This window comes from Sminthopsis crassicaudata, chromosome 6, assembly GCF_048593235.1.
Source record: "Sminthopsis crassicaudata isolate SCR6 chromosome 6, ASM4859323v1, whole genome shotgun sequence".
NCBI classification, from domain to species: domain Eukaryota; kingdom Metazoa; phylum Chordata; class Mammalia; order Dasyuromorphia; family Dasyuridae; genus Sminthopsis; species Sminthopsis crassicaudata.
The window spans coordinates 179183652-179208950 of record NC_133622.1 but is presented as its reverse complement, the minus strand read 5'-3'; the positions used below and the strand labels follow the sequence as shown (position 1 = coordinate 179208950).

At 50.4% G+C, this 25299-nt stretch overlaps 1 protein-coding gene across 5 annotated transcripts in view; it reads left to right on the top strand.

Moving 5' to 3' along the window:
- The window catches only part of RBPMS (RNA binding protein, mRNA processing factor), a 162871-nt gene that overhangs the window by 117505 nt on the left and 20067 nt on the right, over positions 1-25299 (top strand). For 3 of the 5 annotated variants that reach the window (XR_012483498.1, XM_074275402.1, XM_074275403.1), the window contains exons 5-6: positions 612-762; positions 20636-20766. Coding sequence is in view for 3 of the 5 variants with exons in the window: in XM_074275402.1 (XP_074131503.1) it covers positions 612-762; positions 20636-20766 (282 nt within the window). In the remaining 2 variants the exon portion in view is untranslated. The remainder of the gene's footprint in view (positions 1-611; positions 763-20635; positions 20767-25299) is intronic. The other 2 variants (XR_012483499.1, XM_074275404.1) reach the window with 1 other exon arrangement.

Genomic DNA, 25299 nt, shown 5'->3' with positions numbered 1-25299 from the left:
TGGGGAAGGACCCCCTAAGAAAAGCATCGTATCTCAATGGAAGGAGACGTTCTGCTGCTCTGTGACCAGTGTGGAGAATGTGGGGGGAGACACCAGGGGAAAGAAGCCACGCCAAGGACACCCTTAGCCCCGTGGCATCACAAGGCAAACGCATGAAGGCAGCTTTCAGAGGGCCCAGAGTGGGGACCGGCAGAGTTAGGCAGCCAGACTCTGAGGGTTAGAGGCGAGCCTGACCTTCTGCTAGCCATCAGCAGGCTTACTGTTCCAGAGGCTGCTAGGAGGTTGAGTCTTTGTTGGGAAGGGTCTAGTGTATCAGAACGTCCTCATTTATTTTTTAAAATGTCATTTTAAAGCTTCATCTAAGCACTAAAGTAGTAAAATGACATTGGGAGAACCAGTAAAATCTGTGTTCCTGAAACTGCAGCGAAAGGGTGCTGAGAGTGACGCTGCTTGGGATGCCTGAGTTCCCTGCGAGTTGATCAGCCATGGGTCATGGATCATTGAGGGTGTGCCATGCAGGACGTCTTCTGGCCCGTGTGCTTGTTTTTCTGCTCTTTAGGTTGGATTCTAAGATGATGAAAACACCTCCCATTTGTTCTTTCTCCCCGCAGGGCATTCGCTTCGATCCTGAAATTCCCCAGACGCTGCGGCTAGAGTTTGCCAAGGCAAACACAAAGATGGCAAAGAACAAACTTGTCGGGACCCCGAACCCCAGCACTCCTCTGCCCAGTACCGCCCCTCAGTTCATCGCCAGGGAGCCATGTAAGTTGTGAGGCAGTGTACACACACACACACACACACACACACACACACACACACACACACACACACACTCCCCCTTTGACTGTGTTGGGTCAGGTGACGTGGTGAGTAGTGAATAACTGTGTTCTCCTCTGATTCCTTGTCCTGTTGTGGAGCTGACCCTGGGGTGCCAAAGACCGGGCTAGTCTTGGATCAGGCTCCAGGAACAGGCCCAGGACAGATGAGCTCTGCTGAGCCCGCAGCCCAGCTACAGATGGAGGACCCCACCCCACAAGGTGGGCCGCTGGGCTGTGCATTCTTTAGCGGCAGCAGGCTATGAAGCAGAAATAACCTATTAACTTGTGTCTTTTTCTACCTCCTGGAATAGGGAGAGGGAGGAGGGAGGAGGGAGGAACCTGTCTGAGGGATTTCCAGTTGCTGTCTGTAGAGATCTTGGCAGTTGACTTGACAGTGACCAGGAAGATGAAGTTCTCCTGGCCAGCCCATGAGTGTGGTCCATTTCCTTGGAGATCTAGCCCCTTTTAGACATCATTGAAAAATGTTTTGTTCCACACCCCCTTGGGAGCAGAGCTAATTGTCAGTCGGCCCTTCCATTTGGGAGAGGATGTTAGACCGTTGGTTTCCAGTTTGGGAAATTCCTGATTTAGACTGAAGAGAGATTGTCTTCCCGAGATGGGTGGTTTTCTGAGAATAACTCACCAGCACGGGGGGGAACGGGGAGGGGGGCTCCCAGAGGGAATCTCGGCACTCCTCAGTAATAGCCATCATGAAGGCAATGATGGAATCCAGGGCCCTCTACAAGGTCTTTCTGGACCTTAGCTGGTGACTCTGGTAGTGTTGCTCCCGAAGGAGGTACTCTTGTAATGCACACTAAGAGCCGATGTTGTTGATGTCGTAGGACTTGTGGGGGCTTTGTGACTCGGTCTTCCCAGCCTTCTTGCAAGATCCAATGCTCAGGCTCTGTTATCCCCATTTCACAGTTGAACAAACTGATATTCAGCGGAGTTGAATAACTGACCATAGCTGATAATCGACAGACCAAACATCAGAACCTGGATCTTGCCATTTCTCATTCCCCATCCTTTTCCAGCTCTGTACCATAATGTTCTCTTTTTTCTCCTTGTATGGCTTTGGAGTACGGCCAGGTCCCCATTGGTACAAAGGAGGGATTTCACCAACTGGTCACACGTATTTGAAACCACACTATTTTGCATCATAATTAGACAAAATATGGTCATTGGATCCAGGACATTGGGAACATGAAGTCCAAATTTGGATAATGAGACAGCTACAGGGGATTTATCATTCCCACTGAGTGGCACCCACCCCCTAGACTTCTTTCAGTTGGTCCTATGGGCTTCCTTCAGTGGCTAGGCTTGGGAATCGAGATCCAATTGTCTCCCCCCTGTCCTTATTTCTTCTCCCTGCTCCAATGCCTGCTTGCTGTCAGCGCCGCTAGATCACGTTTGGAAGGTCTCAATCTCTTCCTAATTTTTTCCTGCACAGCAAGGGTAATGAGTAAGATAGTCCTGTAGGCTCCCGTCTCCAATATTCCTCTGACAGAAAGGAGTAGTTATCCTGGGTTCTTCCTTGCCACCACCATCCCTCCATTGTAAGGGCCTGGCCACCTGGGGGTTCCTGCAGGGAGTGCCTGCCACCTCCTCTGCCCACATAATGGCCTTGTGCCTCTCTAAGTGCTCTGACTCTCAGCTGCGGCATGAAATCTTGGCGTCCTTGGACTTTTACTTTCCAGGCCAGTGGGCTAAGTGAGGACACTGGAACTCGGAGAGCATCGTAGCAGAAGGCCGACGGCCTTGAATCTGCAGGATGAGAATCGGGTCAAAGATCTGGCCCCACTGGGCCTGGAGAAGAAGGAACTTAGTTGTCCATAATCCCCATCTTCCAGCACCACTCCTTCATCAAGGCAGTCTTGTTTGTTTGTGGTTATGACTAGAAACACATCAAGCGAAAGAACATTTTTAAAGCCTGTCGCAGTGACTGACTTGTTGTAGGGGCCTGATAAAGGTTTGTTCCCCTTCTTCCTTCCCTCTCCCACTCTCCTCCGTCACAGATGGCAAGTCTCCAGGGGCCTCCAGTGCCGTGTAGTTGAACTCCTTTGTTTTATATGTGAGGAGCTGAGGTCCAGGGGGGTTACCCAGCAAGCGGACTTTGGCAGTGAGTATGAACTCTGGCCTAAAGCCGGTGGTTTCTGAAAATACTTCCCTTGTTCTACCTGGCCCAGAGGATAGAACCAGGAGTGGACATGGAGGGAAAGGCAGGCAAGCAGACTGCAGCTCCCGTGCAGGGGAATCCTTCCTCCCACTACTGAGAGCTGTTCAGGGTTGCTTGGCCAGAGTGCTGAAGACAGGACCTGCCCGCAGGACGGGATAGGTGAACTGGCCTCTCTCCCCTTGGCAAGCTGGCATTCCCTAGTGTCCAGATATCTTCTCTGGGATTTAGCTGGCTCCACCAAGAATCCCCTGAACGCCGCTGCCCCAGAGGGAATGAACGTGGCAGCCTGTCGGAGGGAACCACTCTGAGTGGGCACAGTGGTGCTGCTCTCTGCTTAACCATTTACTGGGCTGAAGAAATGCTGGTAGACTCAATGTGGGGAGAGCTACCCCCTGGGAATCCAGAGAAGCAGCTGTGGGTGGAAGGCCCAGAATCAGAGAGAGCCTCCAAGGACCTGAGAACGGACGGTCAGTGTCCTCAGGCCCTCTCTGAGTCCAGAAGGAGGACAGCCCTCTGGGCTCTTTGGGAGGTGCTCAGAATCTTAGACAGCATACGAGGCTTCTTGGCTAGAAGTAGCTCCAGGCGTGGGGTTCCCATCTTTGAAAGGCTTAGGCTGCAGCCCCCAGAGATTGGGCAAGATAAGATTTGGGTTGTAGCAGGATGTGTCCAGAACTAGGCCCAAGCATTTCATCCTTGGACTCCATAACGAAAAGGCATGCTGACCAATAGTGCTCTGCCATTGCCATCTCCCATCAGCTCCCTCCAGGAAGATGATAATAAATCTGTAGATTTCCTTGGTTGAGCATAAATGAAAAGCATTGGGTTTGGAGTCAGACAATCTGGGTCCAATCCTTTGGGTCTCACTTTGCCTGTGTGTGAAGTGAGAGCTGGCCCGGGTGCTGTGAAGTGAGTGCTGCCTCATCAGTGTCTTTTTTTCTTTAAAGACTTTTGGCAGATTTTCTGTTTTCCAGGGTTAAAAAAAGGTCCATAATAGATTAGCGGTAGAACCCAAATGCGTTTGTCTTTTCTCTACCTGCGTGTCAAATACCCACATGGAAAGTTTTGTTTCTGAATGACTCCTCCATTAGGAATGCTGTCTGAGTTGGAGTAAATGTTTAGAATTCTAACATTTTCCTTCTAAGGAGGTTTATACTTCTTTCCAGTATCTTCAATTATAAAACAAATGTCATTTAACATTTTAGTGGGCATGAAAAATGTCACCTGGCCATAACCTCCCGTCAGTATCTAGGGAGATGGGAAAGTGTGTTATTGGAGACCCCAGAAGCATGTTTTAGATACAGCACTCAAGGAGACAGACAATACTTTGATTTTTTTTTTTAACATCTTTTTATTTTCAAAACATGCATGGATAATTTTTCAACATTAATTCTTGCAAAACCTTATGTTTTGATTTCCTCCTTCCCCCATACTCTCCTCTAGATAGGAAATAGTCTAATAAACATGGTAAAAATACAGGTTAAATCCAATATATGCATACATATTTATACAATTATCTTGCTGCACAAAAAAAAAAATCAAATCAAAAAGGAAAAAAATGAGAAAGAAAGTAAAATGTAAGCAAACAACAAAAACAGTGAAACTGCTATGTTGTGATCTACCCTCAATCCCCACAATCCTCTCTGGCTCTTTCCATCACAAGATCATTAGAACTGGTTTGAATCCTCTCATTGTTGAAGAATGCTACCTCCATCAGAATTGATCATCATGTCAGTCTTGTTTTTGCCGTGCACAATAACCTCCTGGTTCTGCTCATTTCACTCGGCATCAGTTCATCAATACCATGATTTCAGAATAGACTTCTAGCTACAACTCCATGATCCTCTGAAGCTTTGGAAAATAAGGTTGTCAGGAAAATGGTCGTCCATCTATTGCTCTACCACTTTGTTCACTTTCTAATCTGGACTTTCTGGACTTGAACCCTCTCCACTTCAGGAATAGTGTGTTCATTCATCTCAGCCTCAAATGTCCACCAAATCTCAGTATCAACCTGGCATTGTATGCTTCTATCTCCCCCAGGCCCCATAGTACTGAGCAGCTAGCCCTTAGGAGTCCTGGAAGGATGACCAGAGAGAGTGCTGGACAGCGGCCTTGGTCACAGTATGGTAGGGCAATACAGGAAAGGTAATTAATGGCCAGTACTTCCGAGAAGTGGGTCAAGTGAATATGGCCCTCCCCTCTACCATCCCCACTGCACTATCTACCTACTGGAAGTAAAATGCTTGTTGTATTCTACCTAAAAGATTCTTAAAGTCTCACCAGGCACATGCCCCCTTAAGGAAATGTGAAATTGTTTCCTTGTTTGCTTTCAGTGTGCTTGACTTGACCCATTTGTCTAGTGCTGTTCTACCCTGGCTGGCATCCAGGCCGGAGACTCTGGGGGACAGAGAGACACGTTGAGGGGTCTCTCAGAGCTGTGTTTGCTGTGATGTCAGGAGGCTGTCGGTGCCCTCTGCCCTCCCCCATGCCCGCAGCCTTCTCAAGGAGGGACTGTCAAAGGGAGGATACCCAAGTCCTTTGGAAGACTTTGGACTCCACCCCAGAAGATCAACATGTATTGAGTGCCTGTTTTGGAACATGTGGGGGTCATGTTGGGCAGCCTCCTACTGTAGAGGTAGTGGGAATTTTGAGGTTTTCCAGCACTTTCGGATGTAATATTGTCAATCCCTATGTCCTTATAGAACAGGACTCTAGATGTTCCTGTGGTCCACACTGGTAACACTAATTTATAGAAAGGGGATCTAGCCTAGGGTGATGGTAAACTCCTTTAGGACTCATCTGAAGCTGGTCTGTGATATACCTTCCTTGGAGGACAAACTTAAATTCAAGAAAAGGGGAGAAGGACGCATTTATATAGCATCTACTATACACCATGCACTATGCTAAGTGCCTTACAAATATCTTATTTGGTTTTTTCTTCTTAATGTTACTTTATTTTTTCAATTACATGTAAAGATCGTTTTTAACATTCATTTTTGTAAGATTTTGAGTTCCAAATTTTTCTCTTGCCCTTCCCAAGACAGCAAGCAATCTGATGTAGATTATACATGTTGTTGATCCTTGGTTTTCAAAGAGGAACTTGACATCAAAAAAGTGATGCTGTAACATGCCAATGAATTGGATTTAAACGAGGGAGGGCTGTGTATCACCAGCCTCACTTTCCTCCCCAGAGCCATCTGGGTCCGGGGGCCAGATATAGATCAGGATGACTCAGGTTGCTCTGGATGCAGTGGGAGACCTCGGTCTTTTTTAAGTTAAGGTCTTCACCAAGTCTCAGTCTGATTGAGGTAACACCCATTCAATCATTAAGGGTACGTAGCAATTAAGGTAAAGAATTTCTCTTTCACCAAGTCCAAAAAAAAATATCAGTGAATGAACCTAGTGAAGGGAATACCCTCAGGGTTTCTGGCCAAAGCAGAAATCACTGACTGCTATTTACATTCAGTCTGAGTCCATCCAGACCCCAAACTGTGACCCAAGGGGCTTGGCTTAGGACCTATTGGTGGTCATTTAGAACTGGATTGATTTTGGTTTAAGGCGTGCTCCTTAAGAAAGAAATCTAGCCAAAAAATCCCAAGATATTTTGGGAGATACTACCTTGGGAAGGTTCAGAGATGCAAAAGAAGTAAGGGTATGATATCTGTGTGGGTAGAGGGAGGGAAGGAGCGAATATGTACAATCAACAAGCAGGTTAAAAGACTTGGTTAATGGATAGAGTGCTGGACCTGGAGTCAGGAACATCCAAGTTTAAATATAGCTTCAGAGACCTTTTCTGTCTGGGATACAATGAGCAAGTAAAAAACTCAGTTTTTTTGGAAAAAACCAAGCAACCCCCCAAAAAATCACCTTTTTCTTCCTCGCTGGCAGCTAGATCAGAGAATATCTAGAGAATGCAGAAACTATTGGACTTTTTGTTGTACGTTTCTTCCTTTCCTCTTGCTTGCTTTGATGTATAGTGGAAATCCTATTGGGGATGTCTGAAAGGCATTTGGAGATGTGAGATTAGAAGTCAGCAGAGAGTTTGGTGCAGAATAGGTAAATTTGAGAATCTTCAGCATAGAAGTGGTAAATTCAAATAAAATCATCAAGTGATCTAGAGGGAGAAGGGAAGAGGACCCCTGAGCAGAGAGCCCTGAGACACCCACATGAGCATGATCTATATTCCCTGTGATCCAGGATCCTCATTATAATGATTGAACTTCATTCCAGAGGTGAGGGCGAGAGATGTGGAACATCACATGTGCTTTTAGAGCTGTTGTTATGGTTTTATGGAGCTGTTTTCTTTCTCTTTCTCTCTCTCTCTCTCTCTCTCTCTCTCTCTCTCTCTCTCTCTCTCTCTCTCCTCTCTCTTTCTCTCTCTCTCTCTCTCTCTCTCTCTCTGTCTCTCTCTCTCTCTCTGTCTCTCTCTCTGTCTCTCTGTCTCTCTCTGTGTCTCTGTCTCTCTCTGTCTCTCTCTCTCTCTCTCTCTCTCTCCTCTCTCTCTCTCTCTCTCTGTCTCTCTCTCTCTCTCTCTCTGTCTCTCTCTGTCTCTGTGTCTCTGTCTCTGTCTCTCTCTCTCTCTCTCTCTCTCTCTCTCTCTCTCTCTCTCTCTCTCTCTCTCTCTCTCTCTCTTTTTCCTATTTTAATACCTGTTTCAATGGAAGGCCCACTGGGCCGGAGAGGCGAACAAAGGGATGTATTCAGAAATGAAAATGATATGAAATCAAAAGTTATCACTTCATTTCCTTTTTTAAAAAGAAATATCCCCGAGTCTTTTGTCAGATTTCTTGGCCATTACAGGCTGGGTGTTAGGTCTGGCTCTGTCTGTCAGAAACCAGAGAGAAGAGAGGTTTGACAGCAGTGTGATGTGGGATGGACTGGGGCCTTCCAGGGGGGAGACCGTTAGATTTCACATTGGAAGCATCTGGTCCTATGGGGTGCATTTGTCTATTCTTGGGGTGTGTTTGCTGGTGAACTCATGCTCTGATGATGTTACTGGTCAGCCTTGTTTTTCTATTACATATATTTATAAAGACACCCCTTCCCCTGGAGACACAAAGGAGGTGGGGTCTTCCCTTCCAACAAGGACAAAGACAGTGGGACAAAACACTTGGGCAAAACCACCAGCTCCCCCATGGATCAATTTGGACATGAAATGTAATATTCCACCCTCACAAGCCCCTATAACTCCAGTGGGGAAAAGATGCACTTTTTTCATCTCCTTTGGGGACAGATTTAGTCCAACGTGATCCCCCCCGCAGCTGTTTACTCACCATACCAGAGACCATCAGCCCAGCCCAGCCTTCAGTTGGCTTCAGATTTGTGAAGAGTTAATATACTTTATATCTCTAAATGTTTCTTGTGAAGGGTGTGGCTCTACCCTTTGCCCTGTCCTGCCCCAGCCTCTGTTTTATTCCATGTCTTGGGCAGGGGGCATCCAGGCCCTGATGAAAGTGTGGAGCATGGGCCTGGGCAGACAGAATTGGCTTAAATCATGCATGATCCCTCAGGTTCAAACCGGGGCCTGAAGGAATGGGGAAATGGCCACAAGGCCAAATTAGAATTGAGGTCAGAAAAGCTTCCTTTGGCTTTTAAAATTCTAAACTCCTTCCCCCCCTCTACAGACTCCCCCTTGCCCCCCATTCACCCAGCAGGATACCAAAAGCAGATCATCTCTGACTGACCCCTCCCCTGCATGGCCACTTCCTCTGCTTGCTTTTAGGAAAAGCTGAGTGGTACATGCAGACCTGAGAGTTGTCTCCAGGTCACATGGGCACCCTGTCGGGGGCGAGCTCCCCCACAATGGCAGTCTCCAAGCAGAGGCTGGATAACTCGATGGGGGGGGTGGTTATCATTGGGGAAAGCTGCCCGATGCTGGGATTTCTTCTTGGAGTTTCATTTCAAGTCCACATTCTTGGGAAATTAATAAAATAACCATTTAAAAAACCAAATCTCCATGTTGTTCTGTGGGGAAGGAGCCATCCAGAGCCAGGCTGTAGATCAGGTTGCTATCCAAACAACCTCTTGAGAACACCTGGGTAGAGGGAAGGGATAATGGGATCAAGTCTCTCGGCCTCTTAATTTGTTATCCCAGGGAGGTCGTTGGGGATTGGGCTTGCCAAGCCTTTATAGCTATTGACAGGAAATTGCATGTGGGTGGTGGGATTTTATAGCTGAAAGGGACTCCATTTTGCAGATCAGGACACTGAGGCCCAGGGAGGGATCACCCAGGGGGTCTGCAAGCCCCGTGGGCTCCCGAGTCTGCATCCCTTCCATTGTACCGAGCTTCCTCCTCGGTTGCCCCTTTTGGTATCAGATGCATTCCTGGGACCCCGAGTGCCTTGGACCCCCCTTTGACTCGATGGTCAACTGTTGGAGCCCATGAGCTTTTTCTCAGAATCATGTTTGTGAATGAGTGAAAGCACATAGGTCACAGAGGAAAGCAATTAGATTGAAGTGCAATTGTCCAAATATTTTAAGAACAAGTCCACAGCCCCCGGATTAAGGACTTTTAAGCTTACTCTGCGTCTCTCAGCGTGGCCTCTCATGAAACTGGGTTTGGGTTGGATGTGGGAGCTCATGGGCCGCTAAATACCCAGGATATCCAAAGCAGTGGAGTTTCCGGGAGGGCAAAGGTGAAGAAGAAGCTCAGCAGTTCCCAGAGACTAGCACGGATAAAACAGCCGATGGGCTATCGCCCGTAGCATCCATCTTTCCCTCCTTCCCCATTCTCCCTCCATGATTTGACCAAGGAGTGAACGCTCCCCTGGCGTCCGTGACTTCCCTCACGCTGTAATGAGCTCCGTGGCACTTCACTTTATGAAGCTTATATTATTTGGATCTGCTCTGTGTGTTACACTAATTCCTTGTTTTCTTGGGAGGAAAACCCCAAGTGAGCCAGGGAAGATGGATGCATGTGGGGTGTAAGTGAACAGGGAAAGCCAGGACTCTCCAGGGGTCCGTTTTCTGCTGAATTGTCCAGGTTTTAATGAAGGGATATTCTGTTTGGGAGAGGGGGGAGCTGGAGGGGTCTTCTCATTTGAATCCTACCTCTCCAATTCATTTCACTTTCCATTTGACCTCCCAGAGTTGGAGTCGGGAAAATCTAGATTCAAATCTTGTCCCCCTGTCCATTGCTAGTGAATATGAGCAAGTCACAGTGCTTGGGACTTGGTTTCTTCATCTGTAAAATAGGCTTACTGATGTCTGTAGGTTCCAGGAGCCTACAGGAGACTGATTTCTTTGGTTAAAGGGAACTTTTTTGGTTAAAGGGGACTCTTTCTGCCAGTGCAGGTTGGTACCCTTGCTATATGTTACAGTCCTCAGGAGTTGCCTAGGGCATGGAAAGGTGACTGCTAGGGTCACATAGCCAGAATGTGTCTGAGACGGGACCCTGCTACCCTCCCTCTCTAAATGATGAGAATGACAGAGATTTACAGAATGTCATTCAGAGAGGGAGTGTCTGCCTCCACGCAGAGGAGCATCCTCGCTGTTACTGCTGGCGTCTGGGGGTCGAATGATACAATCTTCCTTTTGAGCCCCCCACTTCCAAAACACATCCCTCTCTCCTTAAGCAGCAAGCACAAGAGTCAGTACGAAATTGGGGTTTTGGGTCTCACCCAGATCATAGGCCCATTGCAGCCAGGAGGGAACAGTATTGTACATGGACGGGGCTGTTCCTGAGACTAAGAGATGGCTCCCCACCCAGGCAGCCCAAAACAGATGCCTTGTTCTGTCTTTCCTGTAGAATAAGTGGGGTCACATTTCAGTGCCCCCCAAAACCCAGATCCTAGATGGACAGGCAGCGTCACGAATTGGGAAGAGCTCTAGAAAGACTCTGTATTTGAATTCTGGTTTTTCATTTGCTACCTGTGCAAACATGAGGCAAATCAGCTTCTCAACCTCAGTTTCCTCATCCGTCAAATGAGGGAACGAGCCAGATGATCTTGGATGAACTTTGTAGCTCTAAAGCCATGACTTCATGTATACAGTGAATGTTTGAAGTATTGTTATAGTGCAGATTGTTTGAAGGAGGTAGACCTCAGGCTTTATTTTTTATTAATTTATTTATTTTAATACACATTGCTTTTTGAATCAGGTTGGGGGATAAAAATCAGAACAAAAGGGGGAAAAAATAGAAAAAAGAATGAACAGAGGATGTGACTTACATTCAGTCTCCTTAGTTCTTTTTCTGGATGCAGATGGCATTTTCTGTCCAAAGTCTATTGGGATTGTTATGGATCACTGAACCACTGAGAAGAAGCAAGTCTTTCACAGTTGATCATGGCACATTCTTGTTATTGTATACAATGTATTCCTGGTTCTGCTTGTTTCACTCAGCATCAGTTCATGTAAATCTTCCCAGGCCTTTCTACAATCAGCTTCATCATTTTTTATACAGCGATAATATTCCATTACCTTCATGCACCACAACTTGTTCAGCCATTCCCTAACCAATGGGCATCCACTCCTTTTCAGGTGTTTGTCACCACAAAAGGAGCTGCTAAACATTTTGCACATGTGGGTCCTTTTCCCTCCTTTACGATTTCTTTGGGATATGAGCCCAGTAGCGACACTGCTGGATCAAAGGGAATGCACAGTTTGATAGCCCTTTGGCCATAGTTACAAATTGCTCTCCAGAATGGCCGGATTCTTTCACAACTCCACCAGCAATGTATCAGTGTCCCAGTTTTCCCACATCCCCTCCGACATTTATCATTATTTGTTCCTGTCATCTTAGCCAATCTGACAGGTGTGTAGTGGTATCTCAGAGTGGTCTTAATTTTCATTTCTTTGATCAGTAGTGGTTTAGAGCATTTTTTCATATGACTATAGATAGCTTTGGTTTCGTCATCTGAAAATTGTCTGTTCGTGTCCTTCGGAGGAAGCTTTTTCAGAGTGTTTTTCGCTGTTAATGGGCTTGAGTAAGTGGAACATGAAGGAAATGCTCTCTCGCTCTCCCCCCTCTTCCTTTTTCTCCTTTTATCTCTCCTCTCAAAAACATGGGGCCCGCTGCTGCTGCTGCTGCTGCCCTGGAGCCTCCCTCTGCGTCCTGGGGCTGTCGGATGAATAAGCAGATGAGTTAGGACCATATATAGCATCGTGTCCTCACATCCCCTGGCATGGTCTGAGGAGCAGCAGGAAACCCGCCACGAAGTCAGGCCGCCTGGATCCCGGGCCCGGCTCCTTCCTCGGTTCTCTGGCGGAGTCTCCCAAGCTCTCCATCACCTCAGGGATCACACGAACCCTTGGGAATGTGGCAGCCGTCCCTGTGGGGCTCCGGCCCCGTGGTGGCCGAGAGGAGGAGGGACCTGCTGGGATGGAGAACCCCAGAGACCCGCCCGGTGTGCCTAGGAAGGAGCCTGGGTGTGGGCTGCCCTAGCTCAGATGCTTGGTCCTGAGGGACATCGCCATCGGCGGATAAGCGAGCGGTGTCCAGAGCCAGGATGTGCTCCAGGCCGCCGCAGAGCCCCCACGCTGGTGGGCGTGCAGGCCGGGGCCCGGGCCGCCGGGCAGAGCCGGACTCGAGGCCCTGCTCTCCCAGCAGAGCTTCAGGAATCCGAGGGGTGGGAGCAGGGCCGGGCCGGGGGGGGGGTGTGGATGTTGGCTGGCCCTGCCAAGCACTCGCTGTTTATCTAACTGGAGAGTGAGCGGGGCAACCTATTAATCTTCTGCATGATTCCCGTGAAGCTCCGGGCCTCCTGAGGAAGCCCTTCGGAGTTGGAAGGAACTTCAGAGACCTTCAGGTCAGCCTGCTCCTCAGCAAAAATCCCCCCATGATGGAGCCAACAAGTGCGCCTCCTCCCTCGCTAAACCCTCTCCCCGTGAAATCAGATTTACGGTGAGAGCTGGCTAGCATTTAAGATTTGCAAAGCTTTTTTACAAACATTGGCTGGCTCATTTGATCTTCACCACAATCCTGAGAACTGGAAGGTGTTAGTATCCCCATTTTACAGATGAGGAAACTGAGGCAGGCAGAGGTTAAAAAGGACTTGCTTAGGGTCACTCAACTGGGAAATCTCTAGGGCTGGATTTGAACTCTGATCATCCAGAGTCCAGGCTTTGTGGTTTTCCAAAGTCGGGGTCATCATGTAGCTTTGGAGCTGGAAAGAGCTTCCTTTCCTCCCCATTTTACAGGTGAGAAACTGAGACCCAGCAGGTTAAGTCACCCAGAAGAAGAAGGAAGTCTGACACTAAGCAAGACTAGAGGGGTCTGAGGGCTGACAGTCAGTGCTGCCCCCTTGAGCCCAGATCTCCCAGGAGGCATAGCACGAGTTCTGGGCCCGGAACGCCCCTCCCTGCAGCTCCCCCGTGATGTTAACTAGGAGGCAGCAAGCCCTAGTCTCCGTACTTAAGGGACCAGACTGTTTCTTACAAAAATAAACAAGCCGATCCCTTCTCCAGGAGCCAGTGCACCACATTCCCAGAGCCCTCCACCTGGCACGAGCCCGCGGTGGATGCCAGGGCTGGAGGAGGAGGAGGAGGAGGGGCTGGCATTCTTGACCTCCAGCTTCCCACCTCCTGCGTGACCTCTCATCCCGGGAGGTCTCCCCCTCCTCTGGGAATTTGATGATGCTAAATGCATTCCAGGGCCCTGAGAGCAGAAGCCGGCTCCCCGCGGCCCTGCTCCTGGGCCCTGCTCATGCCAGGCCATGGCCAGTTTTCGGCAACATGCGGGCCTGAAAAGGAACCAAGGGCAGTCCCATTGGACCGTCAGCTCACCATGCACAGGTTTTGAATTATTTTCCCTTCTGCCAGGTAATTTATGTGGAACACAATTCTCTTTTCATTTTATTTTAAAACTTCTTTATTTAAAAATGATTTCCCTCCAAATTATATAACCTTTCTAGAAGCAGTGTGCTGCAGTAGGCAGTCGGCCTTGGAGGTATGAAAACCTGTGTTCGAGTCCAGCCTCCGGATGAACTGTCCCCCTCCTGTTTTTGCTGACGGGGTTCCCTTACTAAAGACACAACAAGTCTCCCCTAAACACTACAATACACTGAGAGCTCCTTTATCAAAAGCAGTCTAATCGGTTAATATTCCGTTGGAAGCCGGAATCCCCCCCCTGGTGAGAGGTAACTGCTCTTCCCCCCCCCCCCTTTAATAATATCCTTAGGATATAGTGCACGTAAAAAATAATCAATGATTAAAGGATATGATCAGTTTTCTCACTGCCGTGGCACAGTGCCAGATTGTGTTCCAAGCAGCTCCACCAACAATGTACTTGTGTGCCAGTGTTTCTCTAAGATGAAGCTATTCACTTGTTTTCCTACGATAGATATAAATTTCTGTAGGAAGCATTTCCAGTCGTGCTATAATGTGATGAAAGACAGCCACTGGTTCTTCTGTTCTTCTTATGCATCAATGAGTTGAGAGCCGACGTTGGGCCCTTTTCACTTAGTCAGGAAGCATTTATTATTGTCATTTTCCAGTCCTGTCCAACTCTTCATGACCCATTTGGGGGTTTCTTGGCAAGGACACGGAAGTCGTTTGCCATTTTTTCTCCGGATCATTTTTTACAGAGGAGGAAACTGAGGCACACAAGCGAAGGACTTGGCCAGGGGTGCCTGGGCCGATTGAACTCAAATCTTCTGGGCTCCAGGCCCGAGCCTCCATGCACTGCACCGCCCAGCTGGCCAGGACCTCTCTGCTAGGCCCCAGCAGTTGGGAGTTGCACGGTGAAGGAGTTCCCTGTACTCTCCAAATCTCGGTTCTTTTTTTAATGAGAACCCCTGTTTGTCTACTATAATGAGTACTAGTGATTTCCAGTCATTACGTTCTGGGTACAGACAGAGAAGAGAATGAATCTCACCCTGACACTGTTGGCCAGCTCCATCCTGGCTCTAACAGTAGCTCTCGGGAAGCGCAGTTAGGTGGGGACTGGGCTGGGCCCATCAGCCACCATCTCTCCTCCTGCAGGAAGCCTTTCTCCATCCTCCTCCTCGTGCTGCCCCTCTGATGAGGAGCTCGGGGGATGCTGTGTCTGTAGCTTGTTCATACGAAGCTGAAGGCTTGTTGTTCCCTGCCAGACTGGGGGAACTCCTCGAGGGCACGAGGTTTGTGTTTGTCTCTCTAGGGTAGGAAAACGCCTTTCTATGGGCCTGCAGAAAGAACGCTTGGATTGGACTCTCAGGGTCTGCATTCAAATCCCACTCTTGTGTGACCCCAGAAAGGCTCCCCTCCGGGGCCTCAGTTTCCTGATCTGTAAAAGATGACGAGCCCTAGCAATGGGACCAGATGGTGCAGCTCCATCCTGTCCCGATGGAATCCCCTTTGGTAGGCGCGGGAGCGTGGCCTGAGGGAAGATGCTGGTCACAGACTTCCCCATCTCTGACTGCCGTCATGTCCCCAGAAGCTTGGGCCCGCCTCAGTGGAGATCTCCAGCTGGGTTCCTTCCCCCTGCTCCCTTTGTTTCCCTCGGGGCTCCCCTGTGGAGGAGAGGGAGCAGTTGGATCATCTCCACATGGAGTAGCAAGTGGGCACATGCCCCGGGCACAGGGTGGCCAGAGCCTAAAGGGAGCCATCCCAAAGCCTGGGCCTTTGACTTAAAACAGTAATAGTCCAAATCCTGGAAGTGCGTGGGCCCGTTGTCTCGTTTGACCTGTCGATGTATTGACTGCCGTTTCCCTCTGTGTAAACTGAGTCTGTGGGTCTCAGTGACTTCAGAGCCCCTTCTGGCTGTGACTCCTTGGAGCCTGCAGCCTATCCCCCCTCCTGAGGAACCATGATTGCCCCCAGGAGCCGTCCAGCGCTTTCTGAGGCCTTGTTCAGGGGGCAGGCCCGAGACCTCCCCTGGCTAAGAGGCCAGTTTGTTTTTCTAATTTTACGATGGATTCTTTTTTCATTAAAAATAATTGGAGTGGAATTTTTCATCCGGCCCAGGCTTTCCCAGCCGTTGCTGTTACTGTTTGAGGAGAGGGTTTTTTCCTCCGTTCATCTGTGGCTGTCTTCACGTATCCCCTGTTTTCAGGAGCTTGGAATGTGTTTTGCAAAATGTCACCCACGAATTCCCAGTCTTATTTTAGCCTGCGATGTGTAAGAAAGTGGGGGTACTTAGTAGGCAAATGGGCGGATGCAGGCCCCCAAAGAGAGAATTGCTGTCTCCAGTGTCACGCAGCCTGTGGCTGAGGGGCCCACTCGGACCCCCCTTTTCCTGGGTGGGTGTGAGGACATCGCCAAAGTGGCTCATTAAAGGTCCAGGTGAGGGTCACAGGGCCGTGTATCCCTACAGTGACTCCTTCTGGGTTGATCCAGCCGATTTAACGTAGCCAGACAAAGTACCATGTGCCGGTGGGGTGAGAAACAAGAAGTGGCCAATACCAGCCCCGGAAGGACGAGGGGAAGTGTGAGGGCGAGGAAGTCATTATAATGGGGTGGAAGCAGCGACAACCAGGTTATACAATGATCAGTTCTGATGGACGTGGCTCCTGTCAACAGTGGGGTGATTCAGGCCAGCTCCAATAGACTTGTGATGGAGAGAGCCATCTCAACCAGAGAGGGGGCTGTGGGACTGAGTGTGGACCACAACATGGGATTCTCATCTTTTTTATTGTTGTTTGCTTTTTTCCCTTTTTGATATGATTTTTCTAGTGCAGCATGATAAATTTGGAAATACGCTTAGAAGAATTGCACGTGTTTAACAGATATTAAATTACTTTTAGGGGAGGGAGGGAGAAAAACTTGGAACACAGGGTTTTGCAAAGGTGAATGCTGAAAATCATTTTTGCACGTACTTGGAAAAATAAAAAGCCATTAAAAAATAATAATGGGATAGAGGGGGCAGTGAGGTGGCGCAGTGGATAGAGCACAGGGCCCTGACGTCAGGAGTTCAAATCCAAACATAGGCACTGGGCAAGTCCCTTAACCCCACTTGCCTGGGCAAAACAAAGAGCCAAACAGGGGGCTCGAGGAGAGGGGTTAGATCTGGAGGACTGCCTGGAGGAGGTGGCCTTTGGATTGGGCTTGAGGCCAATCCAACAAGCGAAGACGTTCCGGGCACAGGGTGCAGTGCAGCCGGTTACCCAGCTGGGAAATGGGGCTTTCCCCATGATTTCTGCGTGTCCTCCGATATTACGCATAAATTAGAAAGTTAAACAGCTACATTTTCCCCCAGTGGAACACTTGCACACACTTAGCCAGGCCAGTTTGACGGGACTGAAGTTAACTAGAGACCACATTGCGTGTTTGCGGGCCTTTATCTCCACGTGAAGAAAACAAACTGTAGGAGGTCATGAGACGGTGGGAGCCGAGGCAGGATTTGAAGCCGTGAGAGGTGTCCCTGTGAGCCCGACCTTGAGGGCTCTCCTGTCACCTCGTTTTCAGTTCTGGGGCAGAAATAGACTTTCCCGAAGACACTGGAGCCGGTCAGGGCTGGGTTAAAGATTGGCTCTCGGTTTCTCGTTAGAGACCAAATATCCCAAAATAGCAGGGAGGCTAAAATTAATAATCTGTAGCTGGAATATCTTTGTTTTGGGAAGCAGGAGACTTGGCTCTCCCAGCTGGTTTCCACTGGATGCAGCTCCCCTGAGAGGAGCCTGCCCCGCTCGGGGTGCTGGCTGTGTGGGACTGGGACCGAGAACACGATGTCCTGGGCGCCGGCCCCGCCCCCGACCAGTGCTTCAGCCCGGCGGGGACCCGGGCCCGGAGCGGAGAGCCGAGCTCCCGGGAGGTGGAGGCCCTCCCCTCCTGACTGCCCGGCCTTCCCAGACACACTGGCCTCGGGCACTCCGGTCCATGAGCCGGGGCTGGTCCTGACAGACAGTTCTCAGCCCCCGGACCGATGACTCTGACACTGTGGGCTCCTGAAAGGCGCAGAGAAGGCTAGGGGGCTGTCCCTTCACTCCACGACTGCCCTGGCTCGGTCTCCTGCTTTCCTGATAGACCAGCACTGGCTGGCTGGCCGGCCCCCTCCAGGCCTCCCGTCCAGCCTCCCCGGGAGCCTTGTTCATTCATTCGGCCCTCCAGGCTGCAGCCTTCCCAGTCATACGCCCACCCATTGATTTCTTCCATGTGGGTTCCCTCTGAAAATCCTGCTCACCCCAGACAATTCCAGCCTGGAACGGGGCCCCGGATAATGCGAAGTCCTCGGAAAGTGGAAGACTTAGTTGACCTTGAGGGGTGTCCCTCTGAAGTCCTCTGGTCCAAAGTCACGTAGCTTGACCCAAGTCCCCGCCCTCTGCAGACCTGCTCAGGTTCCCTCGTCTAAGCCGGGGTCTGCCAGGTGACAAGAGCTCGGCTGGCCCCCTCTGCCCGGAGTGCCCGCGTCCAGAACCACAGACCCGGCCTTGCTCTTGTTGAGTGGTTCAGATAGTAACCATGGTGTTACAGCTAAAAGACCTACTGTGTGTCAGGCTGCGCTAATTGTATCATGCGTCTCATTTAACCCGCACAACCACCCAGAGAGCTCCGTCCTGTTGCGATCCTCATTTTGCAGTTGAGGAAACTGAGGCAGGTGGAGGTACTGCTGGGAAATGTCCGAGACTGCGCCCTTTCCTGCCTCAGTTAATTGAGCGCCTCTAACAGGCTCTGGAGCCCCCGCCCTTCCCCTCGGCCTTGGCCTTGTCCCGGGGCAGCTCGTACAGGCCTTGGGCCTTTCTGGGCCGCATCCAGACCAGCAGCGGGCAGCGAGAGCAGCGCCGTGCTCCCTGTGCCACGCCAGCTTGGCAGCTGCTGCCGGTCACTGCTGCCTGTGGCCCAGGCTTCCCCACAGATGCCCGCACTTCTCCCTTGCTGGCCGGAGCTGCCGGCCGGTGTGCTGCTGCAGGACAGAGTTCGGTCAGTCAGGCCTGTCTCCGGCCACCAGACTGATCTCTCCTGATGCCATTTCCTGCCCTCTCTGTTCCAGCTGGGTCGGCTTGCTCGTCCCACACACCCACATTCATTCCCTTTGCTCGTCTCCCCCTTTCCTTCTCCTCTTTTTGAGATCCTTCACTCCATCCTCAGCAGCTTCAGAACCACATCGAGGCCCTGCCCTCCCCTTCAGATTACCTAGTATTTACTCTGAGTCACACGGCCTAGTACATAGTAGGTACTTAATAAATGTTTAGTCCGTAATTACTTAACTTTTATTAAGTACCTACTATGTGCCAGGCACTTGATACAAATATGAAGAAAGAAAGACCATCTCTACCTCAGAGAGCTTACAGTAATGGAGGAGGCAGCACATCAAAGTGGAAAGGAGGAGGGAGGACTGGGGGGAAAATCGGGCAAAGAAGTCCCAAAGTGCAGCATCTGGGGAGAGATGAGACTGAGCTGAGTTCTCCCTGTCAGGCTCGTACACCCCAGGAGAGCAAAAATGGTTTCTTTTTTTGCCTTTGTGCTCTAGGGCCTTGCACCGAATTGCCTGCCTCAGTTTCTTCGTCTGTTAAATGGGGATAATAGTAGCTCCTTCCTCCCAGGATGGTTGTGAAAAATCAAATGAGATACTTGACAGTGTTTTGTGATCCTTTAAGTGCTATGTAACCTCTAGTTATCATTGCTGTTATTATTATTGACTACTGGTTGTGACCTGGCCACTCAGTCCCTCCATGAGGGACTCCACCCCTTGGCCCTCAGTGTCCGGAAGTCGTGGGGGTCGGATGATGTCCCTTAGGTTAGGGACCCCTCCTTGGGCTCTGGCCATTCTCTCCGGCTGCCCCCGGGCCTAGAATGCTGGCCCGCTTCCACTCCAGCTACTGACCTCCCTGGCTTCCTTTAAGTCGCACCTACAATCCCCGCTTCCATATAGGAAGCCTTCCCCGGTCCTTTTAATGCCCAGCGTCCCTCTGTCGGCTACTGTTCCGTCTACGTTTTGCCGTTGGACCACCGGCTCTGAGGAGAAGGGAGGCGGGCGGCTTTGCCCAGCCCTCCCTCACTCGCGTGTCATGGCAGCACCTCCCTGAGGTCCTGGCCCTCCTCGAAAAGGACAAACAATATTTTTTCCTGTATCCACCGTGCCTTTTTCTGACCCTAAGATCCTTGAGGGTAAGGGGCCCTCTTTTGCCCCTTTTTGGTGTCCCCAGCACTTAGCGGGGTTATGGCATATAGAAGGTGATCAATACATGTGGACCGATTCATTAATTAAGTCCCTTCAAACTCTAAATGGTCCAAATATCAAATATGGCGGCAGTAAGTGGGATGGTCCTCCTTAATTTTTAAAACAGAATCGATGCTTTTGGGTTTTGTGTGCAGCTTTCCCTGCTCCATACCCCTCTCCCTTCCCAGCCTGTGCCTTAGGAGGCCTCCCATCATAGAGCCAAGGAGGACAAATGGAGCGTCACTGGGTCCGATGGCAGCATCCCACGCCCATGGGCCAGGGCTGGCCTCCAGGACTGGCTTCCGTATGGCCGGACTGCTCCTTGTGGCTCCCCCTGAGACCTCAGCCCTCCTCTCTCCTGGTCCCCCGAGTCGTTCTTCCTCTTCTTTCTCTCTTGCCCCATCCGGGGAGACTCCGTCTCCTTGCTTGGTACCTCCAGGGGAGCTGAGAGGAGGGGCGCCTGAGAGCTCGAGCCTCTGGAGGCTGGCGGTTGGCAGGCCCCTCGTGGCCAGAGAACCTCTCGCTCCCGAGGGTTGCGGTCGGGCGGGCCTTGGACTGGGGAGGCTGGTTCTTCTTTGGCCCTTGCTACCAGTGCCCACTAACCCTGTCCTCCTTCTTCTTCTCTTGCAGATGAGCTCACAGTGCCTGCACTTTATCCCAGTACCCCCGAAGTGTGGGCCCCGTACCCTCTGTACCCAGCGGAGTTGGCGCCTGCTCTACCCCCTCCTGCTTTCACCTATCCCGCTTCACTGCATGCCCAGGTAATTCGGACCCATCGCCACGACCTGACTCACTCAAGCACCGGTCCCCTCAAACTTGCCTCCCTCGAGTGCACAGTATACAACTAACCCTGTCCCGCTAACAGATCCACCTTCAAGAAATGATGGCCTTGCCCCTGGCCTGAAGCCATCCCCCTCCCGGGGCTTGGGAGGCCGGGCCGACAGAAGGGATGTCTGTCACCCACTGCCTGATACAGTTTCCGACACCTTCTTCTCCCTAATGAGCTCACCTTCATTCTCACCTGAGGGGCTGGGACAGGGAGGAGACTGCCAGGGAGCCCGAGGCCGTCCCCAGGACAGGAGCGTCGGCCACACGGGGTACACGCACATGAGGTCCCTTCTCCTCCCAGACCATTTCCAGAGCCATTGAGGTCCAGAAAGTGACTTGGCTGGAGAAGGATAGGACTTGGGAGTGCCCCTTAGGTTATTTCACAGAGTTTAAAGGCCAGGCTGGTGGTCATGATGATTTTGGGGTGCCCCTTAGGTTATTTCACAGAGTTTAAAGGCCAGGCTGGTGGTCATGATGATTTTGGGGTGCCCCTTAGGTTATTTCACAGAGTTTAAAGGCCAGGCTGGTGGTCATGATGATTTTGGGGTGCCCCTTGGGCTATTTCAGAGTTTAAAGGCCAGGCTGGTGGTCATGATGATTTTGGGGGGATTCTCTGAGATACTGTAGACATGTCTTCTCAGGGCTGCAGTCAGACCACTTTCCCTTCCATTTCCTCTTTTTTAGTTTGAAACGACCCACTGGTGGCTCTCGTTAGTAGCCAGATTGCAGTATCTCACCAAGGCCCCTGTCCCCTCCCTCTGAGAGAAACCTAGCCCTCCTGGCCCCGTGAGCACACTGCCATCCCAGGAGGAAGGACTTCCGTGGGTCACACAGGGAGTGTGAGGTGGGCCAGGCGGAAGCCCCCCGATCACGGCCTGCCTTCCCTTGTCTGCTGACCGCCTCAGAGGGAAAGCTCAGAAGGTCCTCAGGCCCTCTTTCCTCCTTGGCCCAGCCCTCGATCCCTCTCTGGCCCACCTCTTTGTCCTGGGGGATGACTCCAGGCTTGCCCCCCATGGGTCACTGACTCACAGAATCCTGGGAAGAGCCTTAGGCCTTGGAGTTTTCCTCCTGCAGTTACAGATGGTTGTACAGACAGCAAAGCCTGGTCTCGGCCCCTGGGGGCTCCCCAGGCCTTTGGGGGGCTATCTCAGCACCGTTACTTTCCTGGCTCCCCTGCTCTGCTGGAGCCCCTAGCCTTCTAGGATGCTCAAGGCTTCTCTCCTGGCACCCACAACCCCCCAGTGACAGAAGACATAGGGCTCTTCTAGAGGGAGGGCTTACTGACCATCAGAGGAAGCCCTCAGAGGCCCGTGAGCTCTCCCTCAGAACTGTGGCTTGTCTGTCTCTAGGGACTGTGGGAGGGCTTTGGATGAAAAAAATCCTAATTTGGACTGGAAACATGCACGGCGCAGCCATCCCAGCAGCTTCCGGGGCCTGTCCTGGGCCCACTGTTTGTTTTCTCCAAGTAGAGATGGTTTGTGTGGACAGCAAAGGGCCTGTGCCATGAGTCAGGGATGGACTGGCTCCCCCCAAACCGCCCTGAGGTTCCTGGGCCTTGGAAGCTTGCTGAAAGCGGCAGTCTGGTGCCCTTCCCCACCCAGCCCAGGAGAGACGTCCTAGGAAGGACAGAAGCGGAGGCTGGGAGGCCCCTCTTTATTTACCTGGAGGTTCGGATTGACCCCAACCAGGCCAATCTGCGCTCCAGTTTTTCCATCTGTGAATAGATGATGGTCCTGGGTACCGACTCGGGTGCCGTGGATCTGGACTGGAAGCTGCAGCTTCCTGGGAGGCCTAAGGTACTAGGAGCATCTTGTTCTTGTATCAGTGCTGAAATACAGACCCCCCCAGGCCCTGCCCCAGAAGGTCCCCCCCTCCCCCCCCCCCCGTATGCCCAAGCCCTGCCCTCTCTACAGATGACCCCTCCTCACTTTCCTGAGTCTAACCTTTCCTCTCTTCAACTTCCCTTCATTTCCAAACCTTCTTTTCCGTCCCCTTCCCTTTACCCTTGAGTCAGGTGAGAGCCCCCTCCTGCCTGTCCAAGCCGGCCCCTCCATATCTACAGCTGATCTCCCCCCCTGCTCTCCATCATCCCCCTTTCCTCATGCTCTTTGAATCTTGCCAGCCGATGTTCCTCCTCCTCTCGTCCGCTGCCAAACTCCTTGAAAGAACTGTCCGTACTCTTTATTTCGGAAAAATTTTCCATGTTGTCTGTGTGTTTTGTTTTTACATTACAAACATTTCCAGATTCCCGCATTCCCCAAGAGTTCTCTTGTAACAGAATAAAACAATTAGGCAAAAACTAATAATACGGTGCCCTCATCTGAACATCTGTCTTAGCCCTGCTCACTTTCTATTTTTTGTGTTTTCTTTAATTAGCAGAAATTTATTTACTCTTCCTCCCACTCCACCCCCACCCTTACCCCGTTGGGAAAAAGAGGAAAACAAATTCCTTGTTTAACAAATAAGCCCAGGCAGGCAAAAGCAGTTCCCTGGGAACCTGTCTGCCCCATACATGTGTCACGTTCCGTGCCCTACATCCATCCCGTCTCCATTGGGAGGAGGAGGCACGTTGCATCACTGGCCCTTCAGAGTCCTGGGTGGTCACTGTGCTGAGCACTTTTTGCAACTTCCACGATTATTTGTTGAGATTGTGACCAGCTGTGCTTCTGGTTCTGCCCATTTCATTCTTCATCAGTTTATGCAAGTCTTCACAATGGTTCGTGTTTATAATATTATAGTAGAAATTCATCTCTTGATTTTGCCCCTCCGTTTGGTATCAGTTCCTACAATCTTTCTAGATCTTTTTGAAATCATCCTTTTTCCTTATTTATTAGCACAGAGTACACCATCTCATACATCCTCTTAGGCCATTTATCTGCGTTCATAAAATGCGGCCTGCAAGAGTTCTGGAAGCTGTCGTGAGCCGAGTGAGTGACCAAAGTTTCAGTCTCTTCCTCCATAAAATAGAAGAGATAATGGTACCCTGGTGATACCCGTGGCCTCTTCCCCCTTTGGGTTATTAGGAGGCTCAAATGGCAAATTATACACCAGGTATAATATACCTGTATATAGAATGATGTTGCTTTGATCGTCACTGCCTTGATTTCCCCACAGGCTTATTCTGGCTTTTGTGTCTTACCAGTCTGCCAGGGCTACTTTCTCCAAGGTGGCCTGTGGCTTCCAGTGGCCTTGTTTGTCTCTCTCTCCTCCCTTGACATCTGGGACACTGTTTCCCCGATCTCTTCGTAGCGTTCTGATTCCTTATGAAATCTTATAATCCTGTCTGTCTGTCTGTCTGTCAACAATCTGTCTGTCCGTCTGTCTGTGTCTCTGTCTCTCTCGCTTCTCCTCATTAGAACAAGAGGGCGTTTTTCTTTCTTCAGTGCATACCTTATCTGAAATAAGACTACTCTCAGGGACTTTTCCACAAGCACATTCTTATCTAAGATTGCTCAAATATACACAAAGTCTGAGATTATCCATTATTCCATTTTCCATGTGTGTGTGTGTGTGTGTGTGTGTGTGTGTGTGTGTGTGTGTGTGTGTCTGTGTCTGTGTCTGTGTCTACATGGAAAATGTATATATATGGAAAACACACACACACACGTAAATAACTTTTCCCTATATATGAGCTGTCGCCTTACTCTGGTAACTCCTTCCAGGAGTACCTCTGGGGATGTATCTTCATTCACTGCCTTGACTTCATTTGGGAAATGACCTGAGTCATTTTTAAAGTGGCCCAAGCCCTCGAGATCCGTCTGCCTCTAGACTGTTTCCCCAGCCTTATTTCATGATGACCTCTTCCCCCTGGCCAGACTATTTTATTTGCTCTTTTCCACCTTGGACGTCCCATCTCGAACCTCCCTGTATTTACCCACGCTGCTCTCCTTTGTCATCTCCGTGTCTCGGGATCTTCCTTCAAAGCTCAGCTTAGGTACCACATCTCTTGTGAAGCCTTTCCTGATTCCTGCCTTCCCCTCAGTTGTCAATCTTATGCTCTCTCTTTCTCCCCTTTTCCTTCTTCCTTCACCTCTTTCCTTTCTCCTTCCCATCTCTCTCCCTTTTCTTTTTTCTCCTTCCTGCTCTCTTCCTCCTTTTTCTTCCTCTTCCCCCCATCACCACGCACTGACTTAGCTCCTTTCCCAAGGAGAATACAATGGCCTCACGGGCAGCTCTGTACTTTTCGTGCCATCTCTGGCACCCCGCTTAGGGTCTGACTGCAGTAGGTGCTTAATAAGTGTGCATTGACACGAATTGAGTTAAAGCCTCGAAGGGAGACTTCTTTTTGCCTCGGTGAAATGGGATTCCAGCATCCTCTGGCGTTCAGGCGGGACAGGGCTGGCCACAGGGCGCGTGGGCTGTGACACGGTCTCTTCGTTGCATCACGCTGTTTTCCGGGCATCCGAGTATATTTTATTGGCCTCCGTTCACGGGCACACAAGAAAGTCCCTGGAAGTTCCCGAAGT